This window comes from Ovis canadensis, chromosome 13, assembly GCF_042477335.2.
Source record: "Ovis canadensis isolate MfBH-ARS-UI-01 breed Bighorn chromosome 13, ARS-UI_OviCan_v2, whole genome shotgun sequence".
In the NCBI taxonomy this organism is placed as follows: Eukaryota; Metazoa; Chordata; class Mammalia; order Artiodactyla; family Bovidae; genus Ovis; species Ovis canadensis.
Genome location: NC_091257.1, coordinates 38208867 through 38231278, shown reverse-complemented (window position 1 = coordinate 38231278; position 22412 = coordinate 38208867). Strand labels below are relative to the sequence as shown.

General features: G+C 36.9%; 1 protein-coding gene across 2 annotated transcripts in view; it reads right to left on the bottom strand.

Annotated features, from left to right (window-relative positions):
• SPAG6 (sperm associated antigen 6) overlaps nucleotides 1-22412 on the bottom strand; it is a 60580-nt gene that overhangs the window by 4980 nt on the left and 33188 nt on the right. The window contains exons 5-10 of one of the 2 annotated variants that reach the window (XM_069547414.1): nucleotides 18019-18224; nucleotides 16977-17150; nucleotides 13686-13838; nucleotides 10952-11143; nucleotides 3970-4086; nucleotides 802-947 (exon numbers count right to left, since the gene is read on the bottom strand). In XM_069547414.1, coding sequence (XP_069403515.1) covers nucleotides 802-947; nucleotides 3970-4086; nucleotides 10952-11143; nucleotides 13686-13838; nucleotides 16977-17150; nucleotides 18019-18224 — 988 coding nt within the window. The remainder of the gene's footprint in view (nucleotides 1-801; nucleotides 948-3969; nucleotides 4087-10951; nucleotides 11144-13685; nucleotides 13839-16976; nucleotides 17151-18018; nucleotides 18225-22412) is intronic. The other variant, XM_069547415.1, reaches the window with a different exon arrangement.

Genomic DNA, 22412 nt, shown 5'->3' with positions numbered 1-22412 from the left:
TGCTGAAGAATTGATGCTTTTGAACTGTGGTGTTGGAGAAGACTCTTCAGAGTCCCTTGGACTGCAAGGAGATAAAACCAGTCAATCCTAAGGAAATCAATCCTGAATATTCATTGGAAGGACTGATGCTGAAGCTGAAACTCCAATACTTTGGCCACCTGATGCAAAGAATTGACTCACTGAAAAAGACCCTGATGCTGAGAAAGATCGAAGAAAGGAGGAGAAGGGGACGACAGAGGATGGTTGGATGGCATCACCAACTCGATGGACATGAGTTTGAGCAAGCTCCAGAAATTGGTGAGGACAGGGAATCCTGGCATCCTGCAGTCCATGGGGTTGCAAAGAGTAGGACATGACTGAGTAACTGAACTGAACTGAGTATTCCATCAACATCTCCTTTCTATCTGTAATAGCAGTAATTTGTAATTTGTAATAATAGTCTCATTGATATGAATGTGAGCATAAGGCAGAGAAACAATATTCAGGGAACTATGAAAATCAAACACTATTAACAGTTGATAATTTACTTTGAACTCTGTTTTGGGGTACTCTTTAGTAAAGCACATATTAAATTAGTACAGAAATGTCTCAAATGACATTTTAGTTTCATTTGGAAAAGTATGTGTCAATCAGAACATCATTTAATTTGAAGGATAAAAGAGATCGAGGGAGAAGCAGAAGTATATTTCAGTCTTCTGTGCTATTTCAAAGTCCACATTTTCACATAGTGGATATAAAAATCTCAATTGGAGAATAGAAAAACAGAATAACATTGACCTTCCCAAAGTCCATTTTTCCTACCTTACTATTTCTTCTGGGTAACAGTTGTTAATGCTGTTGATATATTCTTGAAGGAGAGATCCAGGTTCTGCTTTTATCTCTTGTACCTTTTTAAGTCCACCACTTGTTACAAAAAGTCGTCGAGCTTTGCTATCATGTGGCAGCACCTTGAAAAGTGAAGCACATAAAAGTGTCAGCTTTTCTTTTCCAAGCTGGATTTTTACTCTTGAAAAGCAATAATATATGAGGAAATGAAAAAGAGAATTTATGTCTAATATACCTGGAACATAATGAGCCTAAATTTGCAAATGATTCCAAGAAAAATGCAGCCTTTTTGGAAATATATCAACTTGGTATGCTGTGGAGATGGAATAAAGCCAATGAACAGAAGCAAAGGTAATAGAGATCCAACTGTATAGGTATGATATACAACAGTGGCTGTCCTCCGCTTACAGCCATTCAAGGTCTCTCCAAAGTTAAAGGCAAGATCCTTAACAAGGCGCAGAGGGTCTTCTGTGACTCAGGTCCTAAATACCTCTCCGAAATCCTTCCATACCAACCTCTACACTAAATTGTGTTTCAATAACCTCAAAGGTTGCGTCTGAAGCATGTTTTGCTTTGCCTATGCTGCTTCTTCCTCTTCGAAATCCCTTCTGCCCTCCACACACTTCTCCCATTACTTGGGGGTAACTTCCTTTAAGAAACTTTCTCTGGGACACCCCTACTCTCTTTCCCAGGCTGAGCTGGGTGCATTTCTTCTCTTAAAGCATTCTGTTAGACCCCTTTCAGTGCACTTGCCACATAATAGTTTAACTATCAGGGACTTCCCTGGTGGTCCAGGGATTACTAAGACTCCGTACTTCCATTGCAGAGGGCACAGGTTCCATCCCTGATCAGGAAACTAAGATCCCACAAGCTATTAAAAAATAAAATTTTTTAAAGCTTATCATGAAGTCTAGCACATTGAAGTGTTTTCTGCTTGTTTCATCCAGTCCCCCAGCTCAATTATAAAGTTCCTTGAAAAAGAACTTGGTCTTAACTATTTTTTGTCTATCCCTTAATGCTTAACATCTAGACATGTAACAAAACTAAAACTACAAAGGGCTTTTGCTATTAGAATGATAATACACATCAACTGGACAATAAAAGATGACACTAAGTGTGCATGTTTCTAAAAAATGGAAATGCCTATAGGCTTTAAATATTTTGTTTGGCCTGGAGAGTTTTTATTACCTCCTATCTTTTAAATTAATATCTTTTTATCTTCTGCCTTGCTTTCCTCTCTCTTTTCTAGTGCTCTGGATCCTTAGATTAAGAAAAGGTAAAATTCTACCTGAAGCAAATATTCCTAAAGGCACATTTATAAGAGTATGTGGTATGCAGTATTGTGGTGTTTTTTTTTTTTTTATCTTAGCTAACTTCCACAAATCCCACTGACTTACTTTAAAAGTGACTTATTTTGAACTCAGCTCAGGCTAGTGTTTGTTTTCACAGCAAGTTCAATAAAACTAGACTATCTCACTCCTGGTAGCCTAAAAGATTAGAGTATGAAACGAAACTTTCAGAAATAATGTCAGCTACTCACAAGAGGTGATGACTGTCTGTAGATGATCCACTCGTCCCCTTACACCTTCTTCCCTCTTAGCTGATAAAATTAGCTGGCTGCTTTCTTACTTAGCATCCAGAAAACAAAGGTTGATTTTTTTTTATTCTTTTTTTAAAAAATGTTATTTATTTGACTGCGCCAGGTCTTAGTTGCAACACATGGGATCTTTGATGCATCATACAGGATCTAATTCCCCAACCATGGATTAACCCTGGGCCCCCTGCACTGGGAGCACAGAGTGTTAGCCACTGGACCACAGGGAAGTCCACTTATTATTTTCTTAGAAGGAAGAAGACAGAGCACAAGTGTTTGATACACAGAGCTGTATTCTGAGGAGGCTTCAGCAACGTAAAACCTACCATCCAGTGACTATGGTGCTTAAGGGGCAGCAAGATGTTGGAGATCACAGAAATGAGTCAAAGACAGTATGATCTTTCAGAGGAATACCTAAAACTAGACCCATTCAGCTGTAAGGCCCAGCTTAAACATTTTAACAACATATAGTTTTTGTTTATTATTTGTAGAAATATAGTACACAACAGTAGTACCTCCTTCATACAGCCTTATAACTGACGCTTCAAGTGAATTTGGCCCCCATTCATTTTTATTAATTTTTTAAAATCAGCCTTTAGCACTTTTATGGTTTATTTCTCAAAAACAACTTTTTTGGGGTTTTGTGGGTTTTCTTTTTTCGAGTGCCTGGGATTAGGCTAAACTCTATACATATAACAACTCATTAATCTTTACAATGACCCTATAAAATAGGTTCTCTTGTTAGCCCCAGTCTATGGGTAATTATACTAAGGTTTAGAGAGGTCAAGACGTCGTTAAAGGTATTGCTGCTAGTAGAAACCCAGGCAACCCAGCTCCAGAGCCTGAGCTCACAGCCACACTGAAATACTAATTTCAAAGACCCTATTTTCTTAAATCCAACCTGAACACAACCTGACCACTTCTTGATGACTTAGGGTCCTCCTCCTGGCCATCCACGGCTGTGGGAACACACACTCTCTCTCTTGGCCTCAGCTGTCAGGAGTCAGTTCCTCTGGCTGAACCCCATCCAGCAGCTTCACCTTTCCACCTTACTATCTTGAGTCTGCAGTGAGCTAAGAAACGTGACAGCCATGCTGGTTAAAGAGTGGTTACCAAATAAGCCAATACATTCCAAATGATTGTCTGGAAGCATCTCCGGTAAGTGCACGGATTTCGCAAAAAATACTGTGGGGATCTTTGCAGTTGTTTCCAGCTGAGTGAGAATGAGAGTCACCAGGAAAACTACCAAAGGGTTATGAGGTTTTCACGTGTTGACTCTTTTACTCTCCAGGAACATAAAAAAGACAGGACAGAGGCTGTGAGGAAGCATGATGAAGAAGAAAGTGTGAATTAGTTATGTGTGAATTTTATTAACTTACGTGAATTTTATTAACCTATATTACCCTCCCTGTCGATATGATCAGTAAAATCAAATAGTAAAACCCTGCCCCCATCTTACAGAAGAAAACACTGACCCAACAAGAAAATGCAAGTTAATACCTCATTTTAATTCTCTTTCCCCACTTCCAGGCTAAGAGAGCATGTCTTACCTTACTGAACTGTCCAACCACGTGCTTCAGAATATTGGGAGGAGCATCATACAGAAATGGTTCAAGAGCTGGTAAATAGGTGCATTTTTGTAAGATATTCTTTATGGCTTTTTTACTCTATTGAAATACAAAGAAAAATACACACCAAAGTAAGTAATCAATGAAAGCTTGACAAAAAGTCACATCTTGTGTTCTGGAGTTTGAAAACGAAATGAAGAACTTTATGATGAACTTAAAAGCTGTTGTTGACAAAGTCTACTAATGTGCTAGTGGAGATCACATTCACTGTACCAGACAGCCTTACCCCAATCCTAACAGTTCCAAGTTGGTGACAGACTGTCAAGTTATTAATCAAGAACTCTAATGACAGTAGGAATCCACTGAGCTTAACTATCCTTCATCAAGAAATATACTTGATTTTTGACTATAAACTTCTATATCAGGATGTATATTATTAATCATAATCAGTTGAATTATCCAGCATGAAACAAATATTAGTATATTAGTTAAGATTTTGTTTAGTTGTCAATATCTGGGCTTAAGATTATTTAACAACACTACTGAGATATAATTTACATACCATAAATTCACTCATTTTAAGTGCACGGTTCAATGGATTTTTAGTAAATTTACAGAGTTGGGCAACCATCACCACAATCTAATTTTAGAACATTTTCATCATCCCAAAAAAACCCATGCCCATTTATAGTTATTCCATATTCCCTCCTCCACTTACCCCTACCAACCCCAGACAATTACTAATCTACTTCCTGTCTCTATAAATTTTACTTTTCTGGACCATCCATATAAATGAAATCATAATATGTTAACTTTTGGTTCTGGCCTCATTTGCTAAGTATAATGTTTTTGAGGTTCATCCATGTTATAGCACATATCAGTGCTTCACTCCTTTCATCGTCAAATAGTATTCCATTACAGGGATTTATCACATTTTGTTTATCCATTCACCAGTTGATGGACATTTGGGTTAATTCCACTTTGGGCTAATATGAATAATGCTGCTATGAAGATTCACATGCAAATTTTTTCACTTGGGAAAATACTGAAGAGTAGAGTTATTGGGTGATAATTGTAAATTTATGTTTAATATTTTGAGAAACTACCAAATGATTTTTCAACATGACTGCAACATTTTACATTCTCACCAGTAGTGCAGGAAGGTTCAATTCTCCATAGGATAATCAACACTTGTTATTTTCTGTCTTATTAATTATAACCATTCTTGTGGGTGTGAAGTAATATCTCATTATGGTTTTGATTTGTGTTTCTCTAATGATGTTGAGAATCTTTCCATGTGCTGATTGGTCATTTGTCACTGAAATGTCTATTCATTTTTGCCCATCGCTTAGTGAGGTTATGTATCTTCTTATTACTGAGTTGTAAGAGCTCTTTATATATTTTGAATACAAGTCCTTGCTTGAATATATGATTTGCAAGTAATTTTTCAGTCTGTGGCTTGTCTTTTCATTTTTTCAGTAATGTCTTCTGAGGCATACAAGTTTTTCATTTTGATGGAATCCAATTTATCAATGTTTTCTTTTATTACTTGTGCTTTAAGTGTCATTTTTAAGAAATCAATGCATATTCCAAGGCTAAAAATACTCACTCCTATGTTTTCTTCCAAGAGTTTTATAATCTTAATTCTTACATTTAGATCTATCAGTATTATTCATTTTTAGTTAATTCTAGTGTATGGTATGAGATAAGGATCCAAATTAATATTTTTGTCTGAAGATATAATAATTGTTCTAGTACCATTTGCTGAAAAGACTATCTTTTAACATTAAATTGCCTTGGCACCTTTGTGAAAAATCAGTTGACGATAAAGGGTCCATTTCAGATTTTTCATTCGATTACTACATTGACATATATACAGTCTTTCTGTAAGCGTCTTGTTTGTGTAGCTTTAGAGTAAGTTCTGAAATTGGGCAGTGTATAAGTCTTTCTTTTTCAAGATTGTTTTGGCAAGTTCAAGTCCTTTGCATTTCTATATGAATCTCAGGATCAGCTTCTCAAGTGTTTTGAGGAAAAAAGACACCTGGGATTTTGACAGGGATTGTATTGAAAATATACATCAATTTTAACAATATTGAATTGCCATTTTAACAATATCAAACCTTCCAATCTGTGAACATGGAATGTCTCTTCATTTATTCAGATCTTCTTTAATTTTTTTCAGCAATGTTTTATAGTTTTCAGTGTACAAGTCTTATACTTCTTTTGTTAAATTTATTCCTAAATATTTATTCTTTTGATGCTATTATAAATGAAACTATTTTCTTAATTTCATATTTGAATTACTACTAGAATATGGAAATACAGTTGGTTTTTACATATTTATCTTCTACCCAGTGATTTTGTTGAACTCTTACTAGTTCTAGTATTAGTGAATGTGTTTGTGTGTATTTCTTAGGATTTTCTACATACAAGATCATGTTATATGTTGGGTTTAAAATGTATAAGCCTTTAGAAAATATGACTTGTATTTGGTGACTTCAGGCTGTGAGTGAAATAAAATTGTTCCTATAATTTTATTCTGTGACTTGTACAGAAATTATGTGGGGTCAACAAATCCTTTTCTTTACCTAGGTCAGAAAATCAAGTCACGTGTTACTTCGAAATAACGAATAAGAGGTTATGAATTTTGCTAAATGTCACAGCATTTAGTAGTTAGTGTTTATCTTATAATGTTACATGATGATGTTAGGGAAGGAATCATGGACTATCAGTGTAGGGCAACTTGGGTTTGAGCCTGGTTTTCCTACAAACTAGTGTAGCATCTACAATTCTACATTCATTAATTTTTCTGTCATTTCTAAAAACTGACTCTAGCCACACTGATCAAAGCTCTTACAGAAACCACAATAAGTGATTAGCAATACTACCCTTTTTTTCCTATTAACGATACACATAAGAATAGTAATCAGCAAAACAAAATTGTCAATTATAGACAAACACTTGATGCCACTTTGTTTTTCACAGAAAAAGAAAGGGGTAACCAAAAATTATTCATTGTTGCTTTCATTGTTGAAAATGAATGATCTTTCTTGAAAACTGCTTAAAATGAAAAATGCTTCTTTATTCAAAAGTTAATTTTATTCTGAAAGTATTCTGACCAAAGAGCTATAGTTATTTAAATGAGGGGGTTACACAGGAGTAAATCTTCTTGACTCTGTGCTAGGAAAAGTCTTCTCACATATAGCTCCATAAGCACAGGAGCAAAAAAAAAAAAAAGATAAACTGAATCTCATTAAAGTTTTTTAGAGACTTGTTGTAAACAATACTATCAATAAAGTGATCAAACAACCCACAGAATAGGAAAAAATATTTGAAAGTCATACATCTGATAAGGACTTGTATCCAGAAGATGTAAAGAATCCTTAAATTCTCAATAATAGAAACATAAATAGCCCAATTTAAAAATGGGCCAAAGGTCTGATTAGACATTTCTCCAAAGAAGATATACAAATGGCCAATAAGCACAAGAAAAAAAATTTCAGCATCTTTAGCCATCAGGGAAATGCAAATCAAAACCACAATGAGATACGAATTCATACCCACTAGGATGGCTACAATTAAAAACAAAGACAGTAACCAGTGATGGCAATGATATTGAAAATTAGAACCCTCATACATTGCTGGTGGGAATCAAAATGGTATAACTACATTGGAAAACAGTTTGACAGTTCCTCAAAATGTTAAAAAGAGTTATCATATGACCTCGCAAGTCCATTCCTAGGTATATACCCAAGAGAAATGAAAACACACATCCACACAAAAACTTGTACAGTTATGTTCACAGTGGCATTGTTCATGATGGTCAAGGAGTAGAAACAACCCAAGGTCCAAGCAATGAATAGAAAAGCAAAATGTGGTGTATCAATATAATGGAATATTATTTGGTAATTAAAAGGAACAAAATATTGATATATGCTATAACATGGATGAACCCTGAAACTTACACTTAGTGAAAGAAGCCAGGCACAAAAGGCTGGATATATTGTATGGTTCTGTTTAAATGAAATGTCCAGAAGAGGCAAATCCTCAAAGACAGATAGTAAAATAATGGTTGCCTGGGGCTAGACAGGGAGGACATGGAGTGACAGCTAATGGGAAAATAAAATGTTCTAAAATTAGACTGTGGCAATGGTAGCACCTGTGAATCTTCACTAAACCATTGAATTATATAGTTTAAAATGGGTAAATTATATGGAATATAAGCTATATTTCAATAAAGCTGCTAAAAACAAAGGGGAACAACCAAGACAATAAAAATGTAATATTTACATAATTATGTTAGAGATAGTCTTATAACTATTTGAATAGCTTTATAACCATTCAAATACCAAACTAATTCCATCTAATACCTCTGAATCAAAACAAATGAAACTACAACTGCCTGAATATTTTCAAAATATATGTAGGTAAGATGATTATATAAAAGATACATTTTTTTTCAGTTTTCATAAGGCATTTGAAATTACATAGGTACAGGCAGATAGTAAGACTATGTGAAAATGTGCAAGAAATTCCAAGGGGCTGTTCCTGGGCTCTCCTGGATCAGAATCAATTAGAAAATGCTTACAGAAGCTTATATGTCTTTGGGACAAAAGTAACTTCAACATGGCCTTGTAATTTGAAAGCTGCTACAGAATAACAAATGAGAAACACCATTAGACAGTTCCTAAAGTGCTTGGATACTTTTCCCTTTTGAGATAGTGTCAAATCAAAGGGTTTGGACTTTTACTCTAAAGCCTTTAAAACAACTGATAGAGTCCAAGAGACCTTGGAGAAGAAAAAAAAGAAAGGAATGATTAAGTCCCTACAATCAGAAAACATTTGTATGGATTTAAAGCCTTGGAAAGATTGATGACAGGATAATAATTAATAAATCACTTTTAATTTAATACCCACTGTATTTCCTGAAAATAAATATTGTATCAAATAAAGGTAGAAGGAACCTTCTATTAGTAAACCTTAATGTTTTAACAAAACCACCTTTGTTAAACTAATATACAGTAAAAATTACCTGACTTCAAAAAGTAATCAACCGTTTTTACTCCAATGATATTTATACAATATAGCATCATAACATTCATTAACAATTAAGTTATATAAACTTGGTAGCATGTAAATAGTATATAGCTCTCCCTAAGAGACTATTTGTAAGGGTTTCTCAAACTATAATTACTATCTACTCTGCTATTAATTATTCATGCTGGAGCTGATGTATTCTTTTATTTCCCTGGATCACTAGAGGTAAGGGTGGGGAGGATGAGAAGTGAGGAGGAGGGAGAAGGAAAGAGGAGGAAGTAGGGAAGGGGGAGGAGGAGGGAGAAAGAAAGACAATGATGATAATAGGTTTTTGAGGTAAAAAGAAAATGACATTCATAGGTTAAAATTACACATATGTAAATCATCTCTATTTAGACAAGTCAAAACTGGAAATGGAGTTGTGTTTTCTCACCAGAAAGTCAAAGAATCACAGAGTTGTTACACAGGAAAAGACCTAAGCACATTATCAATTTTACCATCTACCATGCTTTGCCAAGGAATAGACTCAACATTGGAGACAAGTAATAGATATCTATTAAATCATTGCTTTGATCTAGAAAGTCTTATAAAAATGGAAATCTTAGAAATCTTAATCTTAGAAATCAACTTCCCTCAATGAGTTTGTAGAGAAAAAATATGTAAACATAATCAAATCAACATAAATTCACTTTTGTAAAATTTATAAATCAAATAAATGACTCACTCGATTGCTTTCAGAGTCCCTCAAACTGTGCAGTTCAAATAGATTTCCTGTCCCATTATACTATCTAAAGTTGTTGTAAAATGTGTTTTCCTATTTCTTACTTTATTGTTTTCCTTCAAATTTAAGAGTAATTTAACTTATTGTTCATTTTATTTTGAATTATTGTCTTTTCTGTGTATTTCCCTCAACTCAAATTAATTCTGAGAGCTGCTTTCAAGAAGTTAGATGTTTTCCTAATAGGGAGTATGCTGGGGAATGTTTTTCTTTCTTTGAAATTCTAAAATTATTTTTAAAACCCATCCTACTTTATATTCATGTTTAATGAGCCATCTTAGTAACATTTTTTTCAGAAATCTCCATTTTTTTAATACAAGATTTTAAAATGTTTAATTTTGGGAATCTTATGGTCATTTTCCTTTCAAGGAACAAATATAAGACATAACTAAAAGATCAGACAGACTTGGAGTTAGGAGAGGTCACTCGTCACTCATGCTTCAGGAATGACTTTGGAGAGGCATTCCTTTTACATTTTTTTAGGCTCAATTTTTAATTTAAAATGGACTAAAGCTCTCTCTGGCCAATTTCACCTCCAAAGTCCTATTATTTAACTTCTATTCCATAAGAAAAGTCAATAGAAATGTAGATGGCAACAATCAGACATTTGTTTTACAAAAAACTTTGTACCCATAGAAAACTTCCTTTAAATTTTATCACTGATTTTTACAGACAAGTGTAATTCGTTTTCAAACAGTCACCTCAATTCTTCTGATAAACTTATTTCTTGACTCAGAAAAATGATATTGTTGGACTTCCCTGGTGGTCCAGTCAGTGGTTAAGAAACTGCCCTGCAGTGCAGGAGACACAGGTTCCATCCCTGGTCCAGGAAGATAACATATACCTTGGAACAACTAAGCCCATGCACCACAACTAGCGAGCCCATCAGCTGCAGCTGCTGAAGCCCAAGTGCCCTAGAGCCCAGGCACCACAGCTGGGCTTGCCTCCGCCAGCAGCAACTAAAGAAAGTCTGAGAGCAGCAGCAGAGAGCAGCACAGACAAAAATCAGTCAGTCAATCAAGCGTACCAAAAAAAAAAAAAAAAAGATACTGTCCACAATAAAAATTAAAAATTTAAAATTACACATTATAAGAACGAGTTAAAAATCTAACAAATCTTCATTAAAACGGTGAAGAATTAAGCACTTACTTTCACTTGAAGATCCTCAGAACTTTCGGTTGACATGTACAAAGAGAGCAGGACAGGCAGAGTGTTTGTGACAGCGACGGCCCGTGCGTGCTCAGGAGTGTGTCTCCCAATGTGTCCCAAGGCCCAAGCGGCAGCAGCCTTAATATGGTCTTCTGGTTCTTCTGACAAGCAGAGGGACAACTGGGGCACACCCTGCAGTGTGGATCAAAAGAGCAAGAGTTACGAACCTAGAGCAGGATTAAAGGGTCTTCCATGTCTCTCAGACATTAGAAGAATCATTTCAGTCTTGATCCTTTTTCTCCTTTAAACTGTTCAATAAATGAGCACTTCACAGGGGCCGTCATTCTTCAAGTCAATAAAACGACTAGAACTAATTTACCTTAATTATCTGTAACAATCCAACTAAACTAAGTATCTCTACTAGCGTTTGCTCTCCAAACAGAGGCATTTAACCAAAAAACAGATGCCACAGGCTAGTATTTAGGCAAAGCCAGATACCACTGTGACAAATTAAAAATGCATAGGAGTTTAAAATCATTTGCTAAAAAAAAAAAAATTAAAATAAAATAAAATAAAATCATTTGCTTTCCTTCTAAACTAAAAAAGTTAATTTAGAATCTTTTTAAAAATTAACTTTTCACCAAGAGATCCAAAAACAAAATACCTACTATAGACCCAAAATCAAATGAATAATATGAGCAACAATACTGTTTAAGTAAATTTTAGGTGAAATATATTCACTAAAATCTTTCCTGAAATAATAAATTTCCATTACTTTTGGTCAACATTTACACAATAGTTTTGCCCAATTTAATCTGACTGAATGTCAAAGAAGGGATGAGTACTTTTATCACACTGATGGCACGTGCTTGTATTTTGTACTTCAATTGTAGCTAAATAAAACAGAATTAACTAAAGGGCCTCAAATGCATCACAGCTTATATACCCAAAGAAGAGTCAAATAACCAAATCAAATTATAATTCATTCTGTATAGGCATAACTTTCTAACTTGAGACTAAACTAAATTATCTTATGCCAATACTAAATTATCACCTTAAATTCAGTACCACAAAAACCACTATCACATGGTCATCCTACCACAAGCAAAGGCCAAATGATCGTCTATAGTTTTTTTCCCTCCACCTTTATATTTCTTTTTTTTTTTTTTATTTTTTGGTCACACCACTCAGCACGTGAGATCTTAGTTCCTCGACCAGGGATCAAATCCAAATCCCCATGCACTGGAAACAATGGACCACAATGGAAGTCCCTAAATTTGGCTATTAAGACCAATTTCCAGAAGAGATCTGCCATATTACTTCTTTGACTTCTTTCTTACAACTAAAAATGTGTGTCAGCCCATACAAACAAAAAAAAAAGGTCAGAATCTTTTCTATCTTCAGAATGAGGCAACTTTCCAGAAAGTCCATACATCTGAGACATACCAAGAAAGAAGAACAGGAGGAAAAGAAGACAGTCCCCAAAATGATGACTTACTAGCCATGGCTGTTACGAACAGCAAATGAGACAAGAAGCGAGACAGTGCTTTGAACGTTAGAAAGTATTATTTAGATGGGAGGTATTGTCAGTCCTGACAGTACTACACAGAACCAGAAAGAATGACACAGTGCTGTGTGATCAGCCTCAAACTGCTGCTGCCCCCACCTTGATCTTCAATTAAATGAAAGACAACCAGGTGTGAGAGGCCAGCAGCCCCAGACCAAAGAGGGGGAGCACCTCCTGGATAGTCTGGGGCAGAAACACAGGAAGCAAAAGCAATCGCGGCTTCTTTCCTCGTCCTTCCTACGTGTGGACTTTCTGACAATCCACACAAGAACCGAGAATCAACAATTCCAATAATATCCCCATCGTGACCCTTCAGGAAGCAGCACTACTGCTCTAGTCACTATCAGAGTCTTTGGTAATAGAAGAACAAAAGGAAAAGCTCAGGATAAAGAGGGAGTGAAGTAAAGTATTATCAAGGAATAGGTAGAAAATAAAGATCTGAGGCTCCTTTTTATTCTGAGGATTAGCAAAGGATAAAAAAAAAAATCCACACTTCTGTTTAACATACAGCAGTGGGTTTTCCATGCCGATAAGAAACCTGCACCCTAGAGGGTTGCCAGAGACACTGGGAGCACACAGCCTTTGAAGCGTGCTTCAGGAGATCAATATTTACTCATTCAACAAATATTTTTTGAGCACCTACTACGAGCCAGGGTTATTCAATCTGGTAGGTTAATACCGAGTTGTAAACTGAGATAAGGCCAAATCCCTCGAGCAAGCAAACAGAAACACTGCTATCCGACATGTGCCCATGCACTCTGAATTGCCCACGTCTAAGAAGAGAAATTAGCTCCTGGAAGCTGAAGGAGAGAGAGCCATCCATACAAGATGATACAAATGACCACTGGGTATGTTAGTTGTCTTTAATCAAAGTATGCTTTATATATTTGTAAAGCCAATCCTTCAAGATACAAAATACACATTACTTAGATACAGATAATACTAATACTCAGAGGTGCTGACATTTGAGTAAAACTTCAAACTTCCTGCCAAGTCAACCTTACTTTAAGCATTGCTCTGGCAAACTTACTAGTAAGCCTGGAAAAAAGCTGGTAATTCTTTGTCTCTAATCAGTTATACTGTACACTCTGTGGGAGAGTATTAATCTCTGGTCTGTCTTAGAGGATCTCGCTGCAAGAATCAGGGGGAAAGGAAGCAAGGACAAACCTTGGAAATGATGACTGCCATTGCCAGGTTCTCAGAATGAGCTGCCACATAGCCGAGCAGCATGATGCCTGGCAGCCTTATGTTCCCTTTGCAGGATCCAATGCAGTCGATCACGGCAGCAACTCCCCCAGCGTTCACTATCAGCTGAGAAAGCTAAGAGAAAAGAGGGAGAGTTACATTATCACGGCCCTAAAGTATGAGATGATTTTTATTTTTTTTTAATTATTATTTTTAAAAAATGTTTTGTAGAGGATATTTTGGTTTTATTATTAGCAGTATTAGTTGACTGTGCTGGGTCTTCACTGCAGCATGCAGGACCAACAGCATGTGGGATCTATTTCCCCACCAGGGACCGACCCTCTGTCCCCTGTATTAAAGGTGGATTCTCAATCACTGGACCACGAGGGAAGTCCAGTATAAGATGACCTTTGAATATTATGTTCAGTTCGGTTCAATTCAGTTCAGTCGCTGAGTCGTGTCCGACTCTTTGCGACCCCATGAACCACAGTACACCAGGCCTCCCTGTCCACCACCAACTCCTATAGTTCACCCAAATCCATGTCCATTGAGTCAGTGATGCCATCCAACCATCTCATCCTCTGTTGTCCCCTTGTCCTCCTGCCCTCAATCTTTCCCAGCATCAGAGTCTTTTCCAATGAGTCAGCCCTTCGCATCCGGTGGCCAAAGTATTGGAGTTTCAGCTTCAGCATCAGTCCTTCCAACGAACACCCAGGACTGATCTCCTTTAGAATGGACTGGTTGGATCTGCTTGCAGTCCAAGGGACTCTCAAGAGTCTTCTCCAACACCACAGTTCAAAAGCATCAATCCTTCAGCACTCAGCTTTCTTTATAGTCCAACTCTCATATCCATATATGACCACTGGAAAAACCATAGCCTTGACTAGATGGACCTTTGTTGACATGGTGATGTCTCTGCTTTTCAATATGCTGTCTAGGTTGGTCATAACTTTCCTTTCAAGGAGTAAGCGTCTTTTAATTTCATGGCTGCAGTCACCATCTGAAGTGATTTTGGAACCCAGAAAAATAAAAGTCAGCCACTGTTTTCACTGTTTCCCCATCTATTTCCCATGAAGTGACGGGACCAGATGCCATGATCTTAGTTTATTGAATGTTGAGCTTTAAGCCAACTTTTTCACTCTCCTCTTTCACTTTCATCAAGAGGCTCTTTAGTTCTTCTTCACTTTCTGCCATAAGGATGGTGTCATCTGCATATTTGAGGTTATTGATATTTCTCCCGGCAATCTTGACTCCAGCTTGTGCTTCTCCCAGACCAGCGTTTCTCATGATGTACTCTGCATATAAGTTAAACAACCGGGTTGACAATATACAGCCTTGACGTACTCATTTTCCTATTTGGAGCCAGTCTGTTGTTCCATGTCCAGTTCCAACTGTGGCTTCCTGACCTGCATATAGGTTTCTCAAGAGGCAGGTCAGGTGGTTTGGTATTCCCATCTCTTTCAGAATTTTCCACAGTTTATTGTGATCCACACAGTCAAAGGCTTTGGCATAGTCAATAAAGCAGAAGTAGATGCTTTTCTGGAACTCTCTTGCTTTTTCGATGATCCAGCGGATGTTGGCAATTTGATCTCTGGTTCTTCTGCCTTTTCCAAAACCAGCTTGAACATCTGGAAGTTCACGGTTCACATATTGCTGAAGCCTGGCCTGGAGAATTTTAAGCATTACTTTACTAGCGCGTGAGATGAGTGCAATTGTGCAGTAGTTTGAGCATTCTTTGGCATTGCCTTTCTTTGGGATTGGAATGAAAACTGACCTTTTCCAGTCCTGTGGCCACTGCTGAGTTTTCCAAACTTGCTGGCATATTGAGTGCAGCACTTTCACAGCATCATCTTTCAGGATTTGAAATAGCTCAACTGGAATTCCATCACTTCCACTAGCTTTGTTCGTAGTGATGCTTTCTAAGGCCCACTTGACTTCACATTCCAGGATGTCTGATACTATTAAGTTAGCATTGCCAAATTTTAAAATTTCAGACCTAAAAAATGGTGGTTCAGTGGTAAAGAATGCACCTGCCAAGGCAGGGGACTCAGGTTCAATCCTTGGGTCAGAAAAATCCCCTGGAAAAGGAAATGGCAACCCACTCCAGTATTTTTGCCTGGGAAATCCCATGGACAGAGGATCCTGGCAGGCTACAGTCCATGGGGTCGCAAAAGAGTCGGACACAACTTAAGGGCTAAACAACACAATCTGAAATATCATTCCAAAGTATTATATTTATCAAAGAAATATACAAGGATAACAATCCTGCTATTTCTAATTACAGAATATGCTCACTGTGAGCCTCTCTGCTGTTCAATTTTTCTTACATGATTTTTATCCTTATCGTAATAGATGTCAAAGTTCCTCACATAAACACTAAACCTAGGGCTAGTTCATAACTCGCTAACTGCTGAAACCGTTCCCCACCCCCTCCACACAATGCGTGAGTATGAAACAGATTAATCACTCAATACTGAAAGATGAGGTCAAACTTGAAATATTCTAGCCTCATTATTTGTCCTTTGCTAGCAATGATCACTAGCTGTTGGCACTCCAATCTTGAAAAATCTCAAGCAGATAAAGATGTTGGGTGAAATAAAGAATAAATACTGAAGAGTTTGGTGAAATGAAATTGATTCGTGAAAATATGCACAGAAAAAGACCAACTTCAGAATCTACCCAAGTTTGCCTCATCTCTATTTTTTTCCCATCTAAGAACCCAGAGCAGGAACCACTGTGTATGTATGAGCAGCTGAGCAGGGAGTTGGTGATCTCTCCCAACCTGGAGGGGCACTATCTCTCACTACACCCAGATGACCTAGAGTGACAGGACAACAAAGGGCCACGGTCCCTACAACTTAGAAATGGAAAGCAGACAATGATTAATGATTAAAAATTGAGATTTCAGACTCAAACTCCATTGCTACAACCCAGTGGTTCTCAAGTGGGGGCACTTTTGTCCCCTTGGAGATAGTTGGTTATACATGGGGACATTTTTGATTTTCACAACTTAGGGGAGGGGTGCTACTAGCATCTAGTGGGCAGAGGCCAGAGATGCTGCTGAACATTCACCCTACAGGATACAGACATTCCCCCCCCTCCTCCACGACAAGGATCATCTCATCCAAAACGTCCACTGTGCTAAGGGTGAGAAACCCTCACAACACGTGACACCACCCGGGGCCCTGTCAACAAATTGATGTTCTGCTTAATAACTAAAACTAACAGCATGTGGTTATATTTTGAAGCTGATTTCTTTTCCCCTTGTTTTACCTCGGGTGTATGTTTTGCAATCTCTCTAATTAAAGTAGAAGCGTTTTTCTTCACGTATTCATCTTTGTCCTTCAGACACGTAAGTACCACTGGAAAAATCTCTGCTTCGACCACCATTTCTGCCAGATCCACAGAATGTTTCGCAATCTGACTGAGAGCTGAAAGGACCTGACGCTGTTCAACAAAAACCAAACCCAAACGTTACACAGGGTCCACTGCGTAGTTCAGACGTAATTTAAACAGCTTTGTACACATTCAAATTCCTTTATAAAGAGGAAGAAATAATCAAAAATCCAACATAAGCTAACAGTCTTGAAGTATTCACCTCCTACTCTTATACTTAAATACTCAATTTCTTAAATTTCCTAATTTCCAAGTTGAACATCTTAGTTCACACTATTGACTATTTAAATATTTACTTATTGAGGCTGGTCAAAGAATATGATCTTTGGGTGAATATTACTTCTTAATTATGCACTACTTAAATCATTAGTTTATGATAAGTACAGTAATGTAATACAAACATGATCAAGCAGAACTTTGGGCATGTGGCTGTTATCATTTTAAAGAATTTTACATTGTCTAATTAACACTGACAATCTTAATATCTTATAGAACATAACTATTATAATATGAAAGTATAATTGGTGACTATTAACTGAAAATTAAATTTTAGAAAGCTCGAAAGACTAATATGGCCATTTTCATAGGAAACATAAATATAATAGTGGGTTAGAAAACCTTTAGGTCCCTTCTAACCCTGAGGTTTAATTGTGACATGATTCCTTACTTTAATTATTAATTCTGATGTTACTTCTAGTTTTCAACATTGCATGTACTTTTCCCCAGTCACATCTTGATTGTCCAGTCCTTACAGCATAGTTTCGAAAGGACCCAAGTACGTAATATACCCAGACCTGTTTTGCATGATAATTTACTAATATCTAAAAATGCATACTATCCATCTGCACACATATTGTTTCCATTTTCTTAGATTATTGGAATCCTGGTTTGTTTGTTTCTCAACTTTATTTTTAAATACCTTCAGCTTAGCATCAGGGTTCAGGATCATCTGGGCTAAGTGAGCAATCACTCCTGCATCCACCACTGTCTGTGCTAACTCTGGAGAATGCTTCGCGATATCACTGAGGGCTGAAACAGCAATCCTTTTCAAAGCAATTTCTGGCTCCTGGATACAGAGCACTAAAAGAGGAACAGCTCCCGCATCCACCACAGCTTGTGACAGCTCTGTGGGTCCAAGAAAAGTAATTAAGTGAGTATGGGTGACTGACCCTTGTACAAGCCACTTTTCACCCTGACAGATACAGCAAAGCGAAAAGGGGAGGGTGTACTTCACTGTCTCGACATCTGCATTTCAAATCAGCCTTCCTGGTTTCATGAACCATGTGGGCCAATCGCAAGCTGAAAAGAATACAGGTCAATAGATGGACCTCCATTTACATGAACACATTTGAGGTAGATTAGGCTGAAATGGCTTGTTATTCTTTTTTTTTTTTTTTTTTTAAGAGAGTAAGCAGATGTCAGCTGTTTAAGCTCTGACAATTCTGCACTTCTCAATAGGCAAGCATTTTATGCATGGTTTACAATAACAGAGAAAATTAAAGTACCAAAAATTTACCAACCACACTAATTAGGCAGTATTTTGTACTGTTTACATGAGTAAACATTAACATGAATCTCGTGCCAGTAATGTCGATTTTTTAATTCCTTTCATCTTATTGTACTTTTAAAAGATTTTTTAAAACTTTGTACACAAAAGGTGCATTTTTGCTGTACATACAAAAACATTTTAAAAAATGAGAACTATAACCAAACAACAGGATTTAATATATATAAATTTTAACATCAAAGAAACTAATCATAAGCATTTGATATGTCAGAAATAATATCTTTTGAATATACATGTTGATTTACTTGGGTGTCCAAGAATAACAGCTATAAAAAAATAACACAGTTTTTAAATTACAGAGAATGTGAGGCAAACAGGCAGACCCATATATGTGTAAAAAATGTCTTTTTAGAAGCATAAAATACACTACCTAGTTACAGATCCTACTCTCGTGTTCATGGACTCTCTTACTGAATCACATACACCCATTTCTACAACCTGTTCCTTTCAAATTATGTTCTCATTTTCTCAGATGTGTAGCAGCTTGACAATTTATATCTTTTTTGTTATTTAAAAAAAATTTTATTGGAGTATAGTTGCTTTACAATGTTGCATTAGTTTCTACTGTACAGCAAAGTGAATCAGTTATACATATATATCCCCTCTTTTTTAGATTTCTTTCCCATTTAGGTCACCACACAGCAGAATGTAAATCGGTACAGCCACTATGGAGAACAGTATGGAGAGGGCTCAAAAAACTAAAAACAGAATTATCATATGACCCAGCAATTCCACTCCTGGACAATTTATGTCAATAGCCAAATTATCAATTCAGCATATCACTTAGTCTTTAAAGAAGAGTCTTTAATTTTTCAAACAACTGGTAATATCACATTTCTAAAAGGAAATAATGTTAGAAAATGAAGGTTAGTATCCAACACTTGTTTTCCTTCAATTATTATAATTATCTGAGAAGTCCCATATTGTATAAACGATTCATTCATTCTTTCATTAAACAAGTATTAATGGAAGGTTATTATGTGCCAGAATCACTCAATGCTGGTGCAAATGATACACTTCTACAAATTAACACTACGCTGATTAGCAAATATGTTTCAATTTAAAAATCCAGTGTGAAATATGAAATACAATGGGAAGTTAATATGTAATCTCAAGAACCAGAGGCAGATAAGAGGAATATGTCTTTTAAAAAAAAGGTAGGGAGGGGACTCTCTTGGTGGTCCAGTGGTTAAGACTCTGCTTTTACCACAGGGAGCATGAGTTCAATCCCTGTTCAGGGAAATAAGATTTCACTTACTGCACAGTATGCCCAAAAAGTAAAAATAAAAAATAATTTTTTAATTAAAAAAAAAAAGACAACAGCAGCAACTGACTGGAATATCCACCTCAAATCAATAGAAGACATTCCTCGGAAACCTCTTTGAGATTCTACTGCCATTCCCTGAAGACCAACAATATAGCAGGTAAAGCAGGTGATCACTCTTTCTTCCCAAGGGAAAAGGGAAGAAAACATAAGGGTGTGATATCATGCAATTTCCAGATATAATTTTTATATTCTACTTTAATAATTAGCATGTTAATTTAATTCAATTAAATTATACAGGTGTGGTATGGTTGTTGCTGTTGTTCAGTCGCCCCATTGTGTCTGACTCTATGTGACCCCATGGACTGCAGCATGCCAGACCTCCCTGTTGTATGGTAACATCAACTTTATATAGCCATATACAAGGGTGCCTGGAATCTATATATCCAGGTGACCCTTGAACAACACTGGATTTGATCCAGGTGGGCACACTTGCAGGTGGGCTTTTTCAATGATAAACTCTGCGGTACTGCACCATCAGTGGTTGATTGGATTCAGAATCTCAGACATGCAGGAAGTGATAATATGAAGGCTGATTATAAATTATACTCAAGATTTTCCACTCCAGGGAGGGTCAGCACCTCTAACTCCCACATCGTTCAAGGTCAACTCTACTGGGCTACATATTTTGAGAAAGCATAAGGATTACTTTATCTATGTATGTATATTCATTTTTACACACTGTTTCTAAGAGTAAAGAATATACAGTGAACAACTGAAAGTACTATTAATGAAAACAAAGTTCTTTAAAACAAATATTATCGTTGTAACTCCCATACATTTTATTCTTTCCTTGAATAATTGAGTACCATTATCCTCCTTTCCCTGAACTCCCCAGTTTTTCTAGCTTGTTACCCATTCCCATCTAAAGCTGTTTTCCATTCTTTCTGAAATAGTGATGCTAAATAATGGGAAGGATGAGGAGGGAACCAAAGAAAGGCTTTCCTGAAGGGAATGAAGCTTCTGGGGACCTGGATGGGGCCTAGCAATCAATGCTGTACTTGAGTTTCATATACTTTACCTCTCCAGTTTACATGGTCCTTCAAAACCTGGCTCTGCTCTTAGATGGCACACATTGTTATTAATAAACAATACTGTTCAACCACTTTCATACATATACTGGGTACAAGACATATATATAGGTAAGAGTACATATACATATTACATTAGAATAATGCAAGCCATACTACACATATATTACACAAACCACAGGCTAACTATTTCATCCTGCCTCTACTGCTCTTTTTTCCCGTGGTGTACCTTTCTTCTCTTCCATACCATTGCTTCCTCTGGTATTTCTGTACCAGTCGCACTTGGCTTCTTGTTAGTCAGGGCATGGGCTTGTGAACCAATCCTGGCAAATGGGACCTGGGCAGAAGTCAGCTGGAAGCATCTGTGACAGATTTTCCTCTGTAATAAACAGAGATACACAGGAGGAAACACCACCTCATCTGTGCTGGACATGGGTACATCTGCCTGCAAATGACATCTGGGAACTCCTACATCCATCTTGCAACTGTAATAGGAGAAATCGCCAATATGCTGAGGATGGCTGAGTACAAAAATAAGAAACATCTGGGTCCCCCGTGACACTGTTCAGCTGCATAACCAACCTTGGAATGGCCCTGACTCTGAATTTTGTGTCATGTGAAATGAAAAACATCCTCAGGCTTAAGCCATGTGGTTGATAGTCTGACAGCCCCAGCCATACTGATATGATTCTGTCCTCTCTCAGGCTTGGTGTATGCACATATTTTGCTCTTTTTTCTGGTCATTTAGTGTTCATGACATGCTTACTGTGTGCCAGAAACTTGGTTAGTCAGATCTTGCAGAAGCCAAATAGAGTAAAACATTGTTCTGTCCTGGTGGACTTTGCTAAAGGTGAATGTGTGAACAGACTGCAGTGCAGAGTGGGGCTGGGAGTCAAGGACGGGGAGTGTCTGGGGAAATATACACAGGGTGCAATTTCAGGCAGGGCTTCCCATTTTCCTTCCATCTCCCCTTTTCTTCTTCCCTATACTTTTCTATTCTTAAAAAAAAAAAGGCAGGAATAACTGAAACCCTTACAAAAATCTGGTATACTTAAAAGTTAATACCCAGAGAGGACTTCCCTGGTGGTCAGTGGCTAAGACTCTGTGCTCCCAACCCAGGGGACCGGGTTCAGTCCCTGGTCAGGGAACTCAATCCCACAAGCTGCAACTAAAAGATCCTGCTTGAGGCAACTAAGACTCAACACAACCAAATAAATACATTTTTTAAAGTTACTCCCCATAGGAGAAATCTCACAGAATTCATTTTAACTCTAATATGGAAATGAGTTTGGGTTGTTTAATTAATTATTACACTTTGGAAATCAAAGACTGATGTGTACAGATGTTCATAAAAGTTTTGACCAGGGGAAAAAACAAGCCAAGAAATTTAT